The sequence below is a fragment of the Eschrichtius robustus genome, chromosome 14 (assembly GCF_028021215.1).
Source record: "Eschrichtius robustus isolate mEscRob2 chromosome 14, mEscRob2.pri, whole genome shotgun sequence".
NCBI classification, from domain to species: domain Eukaryota; kingdom Metazoa; phylum Chordata; class Mammalia; order Artiodactyla; family Eschrichtiidae; genus Eschrichtius; species Eschrichtius robustus.
Window position 1 is genome coordinate 79,908,355 of NC_090837.1, and position 14,434 is coordinate 79,922,788.

General features: G+C 40.7%; 2 protein-coding genes across 3 annotated transcripts in view; both read left to right on the plus strand.

The window, feature by feature from the left end:
- C14H18orf54 (chromosome 14 C18orf54 homolog) overlaps nt 1-1,552 on the plus strand; it is a 39,214-nt gene extending 37,662 nt beyond the window's left edge. Inside the window, exon 8 of one of the 2 annotated variants that reach the window (XM_068563292.1) lies at nt 1,495-1,552. In XM_068563292.1, coding sequence (XP_068419393.1) covers nt 1,495-1,497 — 3 coding nt within the window. In that variant the 3' untranslated portion in view covers nt 1,498-1,552. The remainder of the gene's footprint in view (nt 1-1,494) is intronic. The other variant, XM_068563289.1, reaches the window with a different exon arrangement.
- On the plus strand, nt 1,519-14,203 carry LOC137776645 (uncharacterized). Its single transcript, XM_068563295.1, is given in 10 exon segments — nt 1,519-1,602; nt 4,040-4,261; nt 4,749-4,903; nt 4,905-4,926; nt 6,504-6,734; nt 7,592-7,745; nt 9,054-9,163; nt 9,785-9,898; nt 11,116-11,262; nt 14,072-14,203. Coding segments are annotated over 10 exon segments (1,371 nt in total).
- Nucleotides 14,204-14,434: the final 231 nt, after the last annotated feature.

Below are 14,434 nucleotides of genomic sequence, written 5' to 3' on the forward strand. Positions count from 1 at the left end.
GACCACTCATTGTAAAGCACATCCCATTTTTAGAGATGTTAAAATGTAGAATTCATTCTAACAAATGCACAAGGCAAATTTAATAGGAAAAATATGTTTTATGGTACTCTGATAGCATGATGAGAAAATCACCTTGCTGGCTCCACAGATAAATTATTTTGTATTTTATTACCTCAAAAATCAATGCCATACATTTAAATTCCAGGTCTTTGTGAGAAAAGGCTAAATTGATATGAGTCCCTGACGCGTCTTAGATTTGATGAGATATGGTAGGAAAGCCACAAAGTCACTCCCCATCACTTGAGCATAGATTAACCTTCAGCCTTGTCAGAGCTTGAGCTGCCTGACCCAGATAGAATCTATATTTTTACCACATGGTCTGTTACTAAACTACTTACAGACAAGCCAGAGATATGAAATAGAATGTAACTGACTAAGTGTGCCTACCAAGTGAAACAGTGTTGGGACTCGAAGACTTAGCTCAAAATTATGGTTTCAGAGGGGCCTTGCCTTTTCTTCCTATCTCAAACACAATTATTCTTTCCGTCCTCGCAAGATCTTGTACATACTTCTATCAGAACGCAGCACATTTTTGGGGGAAATTATTTGCTTTATTTTCCATTTCTCCTACTAGATTATAAGGTAATAAAAGGCTTTGTAATGTGCAGAGTGGTATACAGCCTGGAATAGAGTAGGCATTCAACCATGTTTATGGAAGGAATAAAGGTAGGAAGATAGAAAGGAAAGGAGGATGGGTGACTGTTTCGTGTATTACAGTAGTAGTTTTTAGCTTACTCAGGCCACAGCTCACCACCAGGAAAGCTGATGCAAAATGAATTTTAAATGAAGATTTAACTTTCAGGTAACAAAATTATCCAATAAGTAAACCACATAGAAAAATCAGTCACATTATCTGGAGGCAGGACTGATTTGGGTGATAAAAGGTTGTGCTAGACTGAGCACCCACCATCAGACTCTGCAGAGAACCAATGCCATGGAAGAATCTTTTGATAAAGGGTGCTTTGCTTCTACACTAAAACTAGTTGTGTGATTTCGGGCAGGTATCGCACCTCTTCGTGCCTCAGGTTCCTAATTTACAAAATGGGAATAATCATCATAGTACCTGACAGGATTGCTGTAAGAATTAAATCCCATGATGTATGGAAAGCACTTAGTACTGTGCCTGGTACTTTGTTGAAGGGAGGAAGTAAATGTTAGTTAGCTATTGTTGTTATTATCTGTGTATGTGCCATCAGTGAGCAAACAGTTGGGGACCAAAAGAAGTGTTTTGTTGGTCTCTAATTTGGCAATGCTTTCTACGGGTTTGTTTTTTTTTTCAACTGAGATTATTGTTTAAGAAACAACTTCCTTGTTTCATTTCCTTAACTTTCCGCTCTATATAAGCACTTCCTTCCTTAAGAATTATCATTCTTCTCCTCTCAGGGATCTCTCCATTTGCTAAAGCTACATCCCTCCCCTGTTTTTCTTTTTCAGTGAATTGCTTGCCCATCTATGCCAATGGACAACTTAGCATTTGAAATGCATGAAGATGCAAAGCAGAATATTGTGTCTGTGGGGAAGATGAATACCATGTCCAGAATGGTAAGAATGTAAATGGCGACTTACATCTTGAGATTAGTTCCCCCCATAACCTTTATGCAGAGCTCAGGAAACAGTCCCTCTTTAGACCGGCTCTCTTCAAGTGACCTTCTTCAGAAAGGTAGCATCTCCTGCTCTGAATATCTCCTGACTTGCCATCTCTCATAAACTCTTAACTCCTTTAGCTATTTAATGGCCCAGCTTTCTATGAATTGTTGTTCACGGCATTAATGAGTTGTTTATTGTTCAGTATATTACCCTTACACAATGTTAAATTGAATATGTTGGTAAATGATTATGCTATACAAAATATACCATTTAAGAATTGATAATTTTTAAAATTTTTATACAGTTTTTAAAGATTACTCTCCATTTAGTTATTACAAAATATTGGCTATATTCCCTGTACTGTACAGTACATCCTTGTAACCTATCTTACACCCAGTAGTTTGTACCTCCCACTCTCCAACCCTTACATTGCTCCTCCCCCACCTCTCCACTGATAACCACTGGTTTGTTCTCTATATCTGTGAGTCTGCTTCTTTTTTGTTATGTTGACTAGTTGGTTGTATTTTTTAGATTCTACATATAAGTGATATCATGTCTTTGTCAGACCTATTTCACTTAGCAATAATGCCCTCCAAGTCCAACCATGTTGCTACAAATGGCAAAATTTTATTCCTTTTTATGGTTGAGTAGTATTCCATTGTATATATACCACCTCTTCTTTATCCATTCATCTGTTGATGGACACTTCCATATCTTGGAAATTGTAAATAATGCTGCTATGAACACTGGGGTGCATGTACCTCTTTGAATAAGTGTGTTTTTTTTATTATTATTATGTACCTAGGAGCAGAATTGCCAGGTCATATGGTAGTTATATCTCTAGTTTTTTTGAGAAACCTCCATACTTCCACAGTGGCTGCACCAGTTTACATTCCCACCAACAGTGTACGATGATTCCCTTTTCTCCTCACCAACATTTCACCAACATTTGTTATTTGTGTTCTTTTGAATATTTAAGATTGTTAAAGTAAGAATGTCTGTTAGAATTATTAGTGATCAAAGATTTGCTTGCTCAGAGAGAAAGACCAGGAACTCAGAGGGCAGTGGAAAAGGAGTCCTGGACCTCATTGCTTATAAACGTCATTTTAGCGGTCAGAGGAGTGAGGGCAAATTGGTCCAAAGGTTAGGGTGTGTATTTTCTTGGCAGCTTTCAGTAATGTGGATTGTAACTCAGAAATAATACTGCTGTTTATAGCATATATTTGTGATATGAAACCAGGAAATAGTAACATAGAAATACATGGAAATATTATGACTTGGAGATGGGTGGTGACTTGGAGGCTCATGTAGGTAATACACAGGAGGAAGGGAATTTAATGAAGCTATTTAATGAAGGAGGGAGAGGGAGAGAGAGACAGAGACCTGTCAGGTCCATTGATTACTGCTATGTTGCTTATTCCCATGCATGTAGCTGTACAGGTAAATGCATTTGTACATTCTGGAACCAAAAAGTTCTTAGAAAAAGCTACTTATAACCTCTTTGATTTTCAGGTGAAGAAACCGGTAAATAGCGGCTGACTGACTTGGAATGCATTTCATATACAAACTTAACTGGGTACTTAATTTTCTAGTATTATTCTGTGCCCCAGCTCCTTATATTTTTATTTTTATCCTTGTTTATTTGGATGTCATCTGGGTGTACGGGGTGTGTGTGAGTGTGGGGCTGTGCCCTGCAGCCTGCAGTCCTTGCACTTGCCCAGCTGCTAGACTGAAGAGAGAGCCTGAGTCAGCGGCAGAGACATCAGTGATTCACCGGACACGGACTCTTACAAGTCAGAGGCCGAGGTCCTGGAGTGACACCCACCATGTATGGGCAGGCAGACAGGACACGACAGCAACCTTCCCTGACAGGGGAGGAAGAGGCTATCGGTTATAGGGGGCATGACATCAAAAGGGCTCCTTGGTTGCCCGGGGGACCGTGGAACACATCTGCACACAGCTCTTTGGGTTAGCAACCGTCGCAAGAGCCGTGCTTTCCTGTTGATGACTGAACGTACTGGAGCTGGTCTGGTCCCAGGGCTAGAGCAATGGTTAGCGGGGGCAGCTGGGGGGGGCAGCGATCACACAGGTGGTTACTGATTAAACTTTCCACTTAGGAGGGGAGGCAGTCATGCGCATAAGTAAGCATGAGGCAGGGCTGGGGAGGGGGCAGGGGGTGTACAGAGAGCAAGAGAGCAGCCGTCTTATGGGGCCTGACCATACTGTGAGTGTACGTATGTGTGTATTTATTTACACATGTAGTATTTTACTCAGTATGTTTATCCCACAAATGCATTTTTTTAAGTAAAGAGAAAATAAACCAAACTGAGAAAGGAGGCAATATTTCTCATGCATCAAGAGTAGAGAATAATGGCTTCATAATTTCTCCTAGGAAAAGAAGAGGCAGTGGTCACTGACGAGCATTTTCCAGGTGTGTCTCTTGGCCTGCACCATTACCACAGCATCTGGAGTCCTGATTCTCTTCTTGGTTTATGTTAACAACTCTCAGCCCCATTCAGAACCTGGAGCCCAGCCTCTGCAAACAGCAATTCCCATGGTGCAAAAGGCTGTTGATCCAAAATTCAAGTTTCTTAATCATTTACCTAAATCCAAGGTATGGATCACACGTATTAGGAAAAAGAATCATCTATTATAAATGGTGATTTCAAAACAAAGTTTCCATTGCTTGTTTTCTAAGCTTTGTTCTCTCTTCATTGGAAGGAAGCAGCTGCGGGCTGTTTGGAGGAAGGGAAGTGAGAGATAGAGAAGGGGGAAAGTTGGGTGGCTATTGGCTCCAGGCAGAATTTTTCTTTAGTAGATAGTTCTATGTTTGGCTGCAGGAGAGAAGTGCGGACAGCCCTGTTCTCTTGCCAAGATAGGTGTTCTTTTTTATGTCAAACAGAGACTGATAGCACTGCATGTACCACGTTGTCTCCTGGAGTCTTGCAGACCTATTCTTTCTCTTCCTTTTGGGGGCTCCAGTACTCACCACACCACCATTGCCTTTTCCCTTGTGCTTCCCGCTTACTCCATAGGCCGTGGTGGCCTCACGTTCCTCAGGAGATGGCCTCCATGCTGATGATTTGCTTATGGCTTTTCAGGTGTTTGAGTTCCCCGGTGGCGCAATCCAGTGGGCCTGGTACAGGAACAATGTCAAAGACTATCTCAGCATTGAAGAAGAGGCCTTTGGCAGCAGCTTGAACAGTCAGAGATCACAGATGACTCTGGGGACCCTGAGAATAAAAAGCAATGGCCTCCGAACACGGCTATCTTGTACAGGTATCACCAGTCTGCCCACGTTCTGCTCTTAAACATTTGTGCTGTGTGTCCTCAGGCTATTATTTAGGTTGTTGCAAAACCTACTTAAATAAGTGATAGACAACATCCAGGCTTTGGCTGTGTACTCAGATTGTTATCAGTGCCTTGAAGCATTAACCTGTTTGTTTTAATTATTCTTGGCATCACTTTGAACTTCTTTCTTCAGTATGAAATCATTTTTCATACATTGTTAAGCTAAGATCACTGTTCCAGCCTTTTTTATATATAAATTTATTTATTTGTTTATTTATTTAATTTATTTATTTTTGGCTGTGTTGGATCTTCATTGCTGTGCGCGGGCTTTTTCTGGTTGCAGTGAGCGGGGGATACTCCTTGTTGCCGTGCGCGGGCTTCTCATAACGGTGGCTGCTCTTGTTGCGGAGCACGGGCTCTAGGTTCACGGACTTCAGTAGTTGTGGCTTGCGGGCTCTAGAGCGCAGGCTCAGTTGTGGTGCACGGGCTTAGTTGCTCCGCGGCATGTGGGATCTTCCCGGACCAGGGCTCGAACCCATGTCCCCTGCATTGGCAGGCGGATTCTTATCCACTGTGCCACCAGGGAAATCCCCACTGTTCCATCCTTTGAGCCAAAGCTAAAACTGGTAGCTGTGATCTAATGAGCAAAGAAACTACAGCTTCCCTTTAAGGAATAAAGTAGTGACTGTAATAACAAACTAGTTTGCTGACGTTCAGCCTTGAGTCTCTGTGATCAGCCAGTTGGATGCCCTTTTGTGGTTTAGACCTTTCAGAATTCTTTGGAAGTGAAATTAGTGTACTTACTTGAATTTCAAATAAGTCATTAATTCTGAAATGTATTTATGGCTTCTGTATTCCAGACACTGGGGAAGCTGTAGTGACTAAGCTCTCATAGAACTTTCAGAGTTTGGTCTTACCCTGATGATCTTATTAATAGATCAGCCAGTTTTTTGTGTGTGACATATTTCTGTTGTTTTTAATAAAACTCCTTTTTTATACTTGGACAATTCACTTGATTTTAAAATTTACAACAAGAAGAGAGATTAGAGCTTTATCTCTATGAGATTAAACCCTTCTTAGAAGAATACCTGGACACACAGTAAAAGCACTATGTTATTACTATTATTATTATCAAAATTGTATGCAGACTTTTTCTTATCTGGAAAATACATACGCCTCTGTATGCATACACACACAAACACACGCAAGCACACACATGCATGTGTGTACACATGTGCCTGCAGTCTTTTCAGACTATCAAACTAGCATGAACTTAGAGCTCTAAATGCTCAGTGGGGGTGGTATTGCCCAAAAGGGGGCAAAAACTGGTTAACAGGGTAAAAGTGTTACTCTTTTTATGTATAAAGCATAGATGTACATGTAGTACATGAGCAGTATGTGTATACAGTATACAGATCTACAGTACCCCTATAGTGTTAACATTTCATAGGGTGGTGATTAGAAAAAAAAGTCTAACGTGGTATCTTAGAAGGGATGTAATGAAAAAAGGTTGAGGAACATTGCTCTAAAGTAGTGTTGGATGAGCTCTTCCGTTTATGTTTCAGGGGACAGCACGGATTGGGGTGGCTGATGATGGTGCTGTCGTTACCACGTACAGTGTTACAGCTGGCCAAGTGATCTTCTTCCCTAAAAACACAGTACACTGGATAGAGCATGTGGGGAGCGAAGACTGCTTTTTCTTGCTCTTCTTTTCTACACATCATGAACTTCAGACCCTGGAAGCTGATGATGTAATGTTTTCTATACCTGAGGACATTGCTTCCAGGTCACCAGAGGTCTGTACCACTGCTGAGAACAAATCCCATGAGGGTATGCATTACATAGGTACAAAGAGGGCATGAATATTCGGGTTTCTAAGGCAGCAGTCAACAAAGTGACATTTGGGTAATGGGCTCAAGAGCACTGAAGGTGAATTGCTCTTTATATTCCCTTACGAAGGACTGCTATAGGAAGCTACTGTGTAGTGAATTGGTAGAAAGGTTAGGATACAGTTAATAAAAATTAGTATAATTTTCATCTCTGAAAAGCCATATGCTCATCCAGGGATAACTTTGCTACAGGTAATGTAATTGTGTTTTCCTAATCTAATGCAGAGGTTCCCCCAGTTTTCCTGAGGAATGGCTACTTTTGCTCTCTTTCAGTAGTTACACTACCAGTGGAGGGATTGCTGATAACGCTGGGTATAGAGGGTCAGATGTGGGTGCTGCCTGAGCAAATGGGTGCTCAGAATTGGTGATGGCCCGTGAGTGGTACCCGGAAGGGGTTTTGTGGGAAATTTAGGAATCTAAGTAGTAAGATTTTGAGATTTATCTTGCAGCAGATCCTGCTCTAATGTTATAGGGAGAAGTAGAGGAAATGAGTCATTAGTGAGAGTGTTGGTAAGCATGGGAACCAGTGTATATTTTTGCAGGAGTTTATATTGACCATAAAATACCAATGCCCATACATTGAATACTTGGAAGATTTTCATAAAGATCACAAGTCTTAGGCTAATCGAGGTCAGCTCTTTTGACTGGGCCACTGAAAACCACACTGGTGCCAGTGCTGCCTTATCCTCAGCTACCACCCCTTCTATTGCTAAAATGTGTAGAACGTTTCACAAATATCTTATATGGTCTCTCATGTGTTTCAGGCTGAAGGTGGAATTCGTTTCATTAGAACATTCCATAAGCAAAAAGAGGATGAGGGGGTCAGTCTTCCTCCCAACTTGGCAGAACTGGTTGTCAATGCTGATTACTCACAGTCTCCAGATAGCCTTGTGTGGAGATAATTTTATGACCTGAAAGGTATAGTATGTTATTTTGTGAAGCCTTTTTAGTTAAGTATTTATATATATGATTATATAGGTGTATTGGATTGAGATGTAATGTGTTTTTTACAGTGGGTCACAGTCAAGAGAAGTTTGAAAAGACACATTTCTCAACAGAGTAGGAAATGTGAGAAAAGGGCTGGAAACAAAAGAGAATGTGCAAAAAAGATTCAGAGTGTGAGGGGGGTGTGCTGGGGCTGGGGGATGCTGTAGGAGAAGAAGCTTATGAGAGAGGAGAGGCCAATCATGTAGCAATTAGGGGGCTTTAAATAGGAGAGTGACACAATGAGGTTTTTAATTTATTTATTTTTATCATTTTATTTATTTTATTGAGGTATAATTGACATACAACACTATGTTAGTTTCAGGTATACAACACAATGATTCAATATTTGTATATATTGTGAAACGATCACCACAATAAGTCTAGTTAACATCCATCACTATACATAGTTACAGATATTTTCCTTGTCACTGGGAACTTACAAGATCTTAGCAACTTTAAAGTATGCAATACAGTATTACTAACTATAGCTGCCTTGCTCCACATTACATCCCCATGATTTGTTTGTTTTGTAACTGGAAGTTTGTATCTCTTGACTTCCTTCAACCATTTCACCCACCCCTACCCCCGCCGCTGGCAGCTACCACTCTGTTCTCTGTATCTGTGAGCTTGGGCACTTAGGTTGTTTCTGTATCTTGGCTATTGTAAATAATGCTGCGATGAGCATGGGGTGCATATATCTTTTTGAGTTGGTGTTAGTTTTGTTTTTTGAAGTGATGACCAATCCAGCTGGATTGTGGAGAATAATTGGAAGTGGCCAGGTGAGAGGCAGGGTGATGAGTCAGGGGGCTCCTGCAGTCCCTCAAGTAGGGGATGATGGTGGCCTGCACTATGTGAGAGGGAAAGAATTGTTGAGAAGCAGAGAATTTAGAGATGCAGGACTGACAGGGCTTCATTGACCGATTGAGGGGAGAGGTAGGGATTGGTATTTAGGATGACTCACGTTTTCCAGCCAGGTCCCCTGACTTGAATGTCTGTCTTAAAGAGGTCACTCTATGTTAGAAATTTCAGGAGAGTTTGGGAAGTTAGGATAGTATCTGACAGTATCAGATCAATATCTTGGGGGAACATAGGAGGTGGTATTGGCAATTCCTACCACATAAACTTTCTGTGACTGTAGAAGGGCTATGTACCTTACTGGAACTGCATTTGACTCTCCTTTTGTAGTACCATTTTGAAGTAGTTTATCTTATTTTGTTTTTTAAACTTCCTCTGATTCAGGTTCAAAAGAATATCAATTTCCAGGAGCAGTAATACAATTGGCACAATATTGGAAAAATAGAAGTGAACTAAGCAACGATGAAAAAATTTTTAGTGAATTCCTGAATCAGGTAATTGAGAAAAATGTTTTGAAATTATTAAAACATTATTTATTTAATTATTATTATTTAATTATTATTAAAATGGATGAAATATGAGATTTAGATTGGATTCATCATTTTTCTGGACAAAGGAAAAGGAAAGAGCTAGTCAAACACTGGTTGATTTGATCAATGCAAACTATTGATTGAGGCCTCATTGTGAATTTGGGAGCTTAACTTCTTGGCGTGGGTGGTTACATTAACAAAGAGACTGGATGCTCGTGAGATTTCTCTTTTCATTTCTCTTTTCATTTTCATTTGTTTTAAATGCTCAACTGGCTGTATTGCTTAATGACTAAGAGCACAGCTGTGGCATCAAATTCCCTGATTCAGATCCCAGTTCTGCCACTGTGTGACCCTAGTATACTCAACCAACCTAGATTTTAATTTCATCTCATAAGGTTGGTGGCAACCTTAAAAGATTATTATAAGGGACAAGTGACATAATAAATGTAAAGGACATAAAAAATTGCATGTTCTCAGTGAGGGCTTCATAAATATTAGTTATCATTATAATTATATGAATTGTTAAGTTGCTGAGTTGAATGTTGGCTAAATAACTGGATTTCATGTTTCTTTTTCTTTCTCAAGCACCAAAATGCCCTCACTTTGAGTACACTCAGGATTTATAACAATGGATTAAGACAGCCACATTTTCATTTTAATGCAAATGAAATGGGATATGTAATAAGTGGATGTGCAAAGGTAATTTCTCTGTGAACCCGTTTTTTTTTGAACTTTCCTTTTCAGTGCAGAAAGAAGCAAACAGGAGGTATTTCTTTGTTTTGGTTCACTTGTTGGTAACATAATAGGACTCTGTGCCAATGGCTTTCTGGGCCATTTCCACAGAGGATACCATGCAGGTCCTGCTAGGTAACTTCCAAGTTTCCTCTTAGCATGAGAAGGGGCTAAGAACATTTCAGAACTGATAAAGAGGTTTATCACTAATGGTGAGGGGCTGGAATACCTGCTTACATGTTCAGAGTTTTGCATTCTCAGGTAATGCAAGCATTTAATGTGCTCCACTTTGGGGACCGTGAAATTGGCTGTTTGCCTCTCAGTGTAAGATGAGTGGGCGGGGGGGAGGTGTGGAGCGCCAGCAGGGTGGCCATATATCCCCATTTACCCAGGATCCTTCTGACGCATACTTGTCATCTTGGTGAAGTTATTACTATCACCCCCTTTGATTCTTCAGAAAAACCACACGAAGTAGCATGTTACTACAGGGCTCCTGGGGAGATCTACAGGTAAAATGGGCTTCTCTAGCTTGCACCTGAATCAGTCTTGACAGAAAGAATCAGACCAGACTGAAATTCACCTTTTATGTCACCCATAGCAAAAGTTTTTTGTTCTTAGAAGTGAAAGCTTTAATAAATTGGAAAAGGGCATTGTAATCTTCCACAAATTTAATTTCAAGGATCAGATTTTATTTTTGGCGTGCTTTGTGCTCACATGTGTGCGTTTGTATGCACATTTAGTCTCTAACCCTTTTTTTAAAAGACCATTAGGATGCTGCTCTCCCAGAAGACTGAATTTTCCCAAGCAAGTAGGAAGGAGGGCATAGAGGTGGTAAAACACTGCAATTTAAATCCTCTGCCTAATTAGGGAATGTAATTGATAACCCTTAATTAGAACATGGTGATTAATGCTCTTTTTGCATGATGTTCTACACTATTGAATTCACTAATGCATTTTGAGGGACATTTACTTTAAATAGAGCATCTTTTAATTTTTGTGGGACTTTGTCTCAGAAACAGGAGAGTTAATGTGAAGGATTGCCTCTTTTCTGCTATTTACCCTCTCTGAGAAGTCCCTTTATAACCATATGCTTTTATCCATCTGTTCTTCACTATGAATACTTATCCTTAATGAATATTTGATTTTATTTGCTTAACTTCAGCATAGTTTTTTCCCCTCCTTAGGTGGGCATTATCAATGCTCAGTGTACCATAGAGTTTAACGTTCACATGGGAGATGTGCTATTTTTCCCCACTGGAACCCAGCATGACATTAAGAATACATGCGATAAGGAATTGCTTCTCATTCTTGCCTTCAGCACTGGAGACCAGGTGAGAATAAGCCAGTTTAAGAGAGATTGCTGAGTGCCAGTGAAGTGCAGAATACTCTGCTAAGCAATGTATCTGCATCATAGGGGGCCCTCAGTATATGTGTGTTGAATAAATGATTGAATGAATGAACTGGCTGAACGAATGTGTGAAGAGAAGAATCAAATAATCTTTTCATTCAGTTATAAAGGGATCCAATACATCACATTCCCTCTTAATTCCCCCAATTCTCAACCAGCTGAGAAAAAAGACCAAAGAGCAGTATATAGAGATCCAGGAAATCATTTCTATTACTAATCAAGCAGGTATTAGAGAATATGATTAATATCTGTGGGCAAGTGGGTTTCCTAATATCTATCTCCAGAATTGGGCTGGCCTTCCGACGTTGAGGTGGGCCCTTGTACTACCTTACAGCGTAGAGAAGCAGAGCATGATTTTTGAAGCTTTGCCAGTTCCCAGACAGAGAGGGAGGAGCTGAAGTGAGCATGGCTAGTTTATTCTTCTGGAATTTACTTGGCAGAGAGAGGAAAAGAAGAGTCTCTTGTATATGAAAAGAAACTTTAGGAGACGTGAAGTAACATTGAGTATGATAGAGCAGTGCTACCAAGAAGGAGTAGCATTCCTTCCCATCATTCTTTGTTTTAAGCAAATCTGATATATCGTGATCTGTAGTATAAAACATACATTAAGAGGAATTGTTTATTGTATTAAATAGTTGCTTGCTTTTAAAAATTCACCCCAGTGTTCCTTAATTAGATAGAATAATGTGTTTGAAAAACAAGAATAAATAGTGGAATTTAGATTTTTGAACAGTCCTTAGGACTAGGTTCCCTGCTGAGACTGGGTGAGAATTATAAGAGTCTGGGTATTCCTGGGGCAAATCCAGGAACAGACAGACATTTCTCTTGGCCGTGGTTCTTCCTAAATGGAGACCCAACAAGATCTCCAGGGGCGAGCACAGCATGAATTCAGCAGTATCATCTACAGAACCTATGCCATCCTGCTCAGTGGTGCTTATTTCCCATGATGACACTTCCCTTCTTTGAGGGACACTGAAAAATTCCAGCATCTGCTTCTCTGGGTCTCTGAACCTTCCTGGGGGTACCTGGGATGAGGTTTGTGAAGAGCTCTGTGAGAGGAGGTGCAATGGAAAGCTAGCTGTAGACTCTTGGGGGGAAGAGGATTCCAGTGTCCCCTGCTTTTGGTGTGGGGCTCACCGCTACTGCCACCCCCTTGGTCATCATTCTCTACAGCTGTTATAAGAACAAATCATGAAGCAAAATGAAGTCAAATCAAATATAAATAGGAAAAGAAGGGAAAAACTCATTAAAACAGCAAGTTAGAGTTAAAAAAATTAAGATCAAGAAAAGGGAATTTTAAAAATTAATTAAAGATTGATGTGAAAGGCTAATACCAACAAATTAAAACTTAAAAATATGAAAGAAGGATTAAAATAACAATTGAAAATTATTAAATACAAGTCAAGAATTAAAGAATATAAATCTTTTGAAAAGAGAAAAGAAGTAGAGGGTTGTTTTTTTTTTTTTTAATGAAAAGAAGCAATTTAAGGGAGTGATCCACAACAGGGAAGGAAAAAATGAATCAGAATTTTGGGTAGGAGGAATTTTTTTTACATCTACCCCCACCGCCAGGAATGTCTGATATGCATCTTGAGGGAGCATAACCCCGACTAACCCACTAGAAGGGGTATTAGGGGTGTTTCTAACGGGGATGTATTTTGCATAGGGGTATGAAGGGAAAGAGGAAGGAGGAAGAATAAAGAGAGGCTGAGAGACAGAAACACATGCCTAGAGAGAAACACAGAATGAGACATAGGGACACAGAGAGAGACATACATGCCCAGAGATACACAGCGATAGAGACATACAGAGAGACAGAGATCTACAAAGAGAATGACACAGACACAGAGAAAAAGAGAGGAACAACACAGATACACAAATAGAAGGAGTCATACAGACATAGACACCAAGAGGGACAGAGACCCATATAGAGACAGAGACACAGAAGGAGAGACACACAGATACATACATACCCAGACACAGACAGACCTATATACAGAGGGGCAGGGAAAGGCAGACATACCTAGAGACACGCACACAAAGAGTTAGGAGAGAGATTCAGAGACAGATAAGCTCAGAGACACACACACAGACACAGAGAGAGACAGAAACACAGTGAGAGACCCAGAGAGACCCACATACATGCAGAAATTGAGAGGCTGGCTGAGAAAGAGTGGTAGTGTCAAGGGGGAGGGGTGCAGAAAGGACAGTAAGATCGTGATAGAGAGAGGGCACAAGGACAGACAGACAGAGTCAGAGCCAGCCAACTGGACAGCCAGGCCAGACAGGCAGAGATTAACGACTGCCTCTGGCTGTGCAGGAGGAGGACTACTTACCTGGCAGCCACGTTAGCCTCCATCATGTGCCTCTGGGCATGGAGCTCTGAGAGGCCCTTTGGCCACTGGTCCCTGCTTACAAGTAGACAAAAGGTCTTGCTCCCTCTTTAAAGAGAGCTACCTCCCAGTGGGATGGAGGTCCCTTCTAAGAAAGCTTCAGATGCCTCAGCATCTCTAGCTATCAGTCAGACTTTCCTTATTCCCAGAGTCGAAGTGGTGAGCTCCGCATGGCAAGAGAAGACAAGTGTACAAGGGGACCATTCGCAGGATTTCATAGCTCCTAATGTTACACAGCTATGTACCTACAGTCTTGAAAATGCCTTGATGGCTGTAAGATCTTTGTAGGAACCTGAGTAATTTGGTGCTGATACATCTTTTTTTTGTTTCTACTATCAGTTGCAAACCCTTGACATGGACGATTATCTCCAGGCCACAGTAGACCACATCCTGGCCCAGCTTTTCTTCAAGCAAAGTGAGTTTAAGAAGATCCCCAAATTCAAGGAGGACCAGGCAATCAACCTGCCTTAGATTTGCTGATGAGTTCATATCCATTCTTTGCTCTTCATGTTATTCTTGCTGTTTTTAAAGAAGGTCCACTTGGCTAATGAGCTTGGAGCTCTTTACAGAGTGATATTGGGAAAGCAGGTGTGAAGCAGCCCTGTGGGCTCATTTAGCTGATAAGATCATAGTCAATTCATGCTAAGGGAACATTTCAGTGTACTCTGCGCAGATTATCTATGGAGGGGATCTGATAAATTA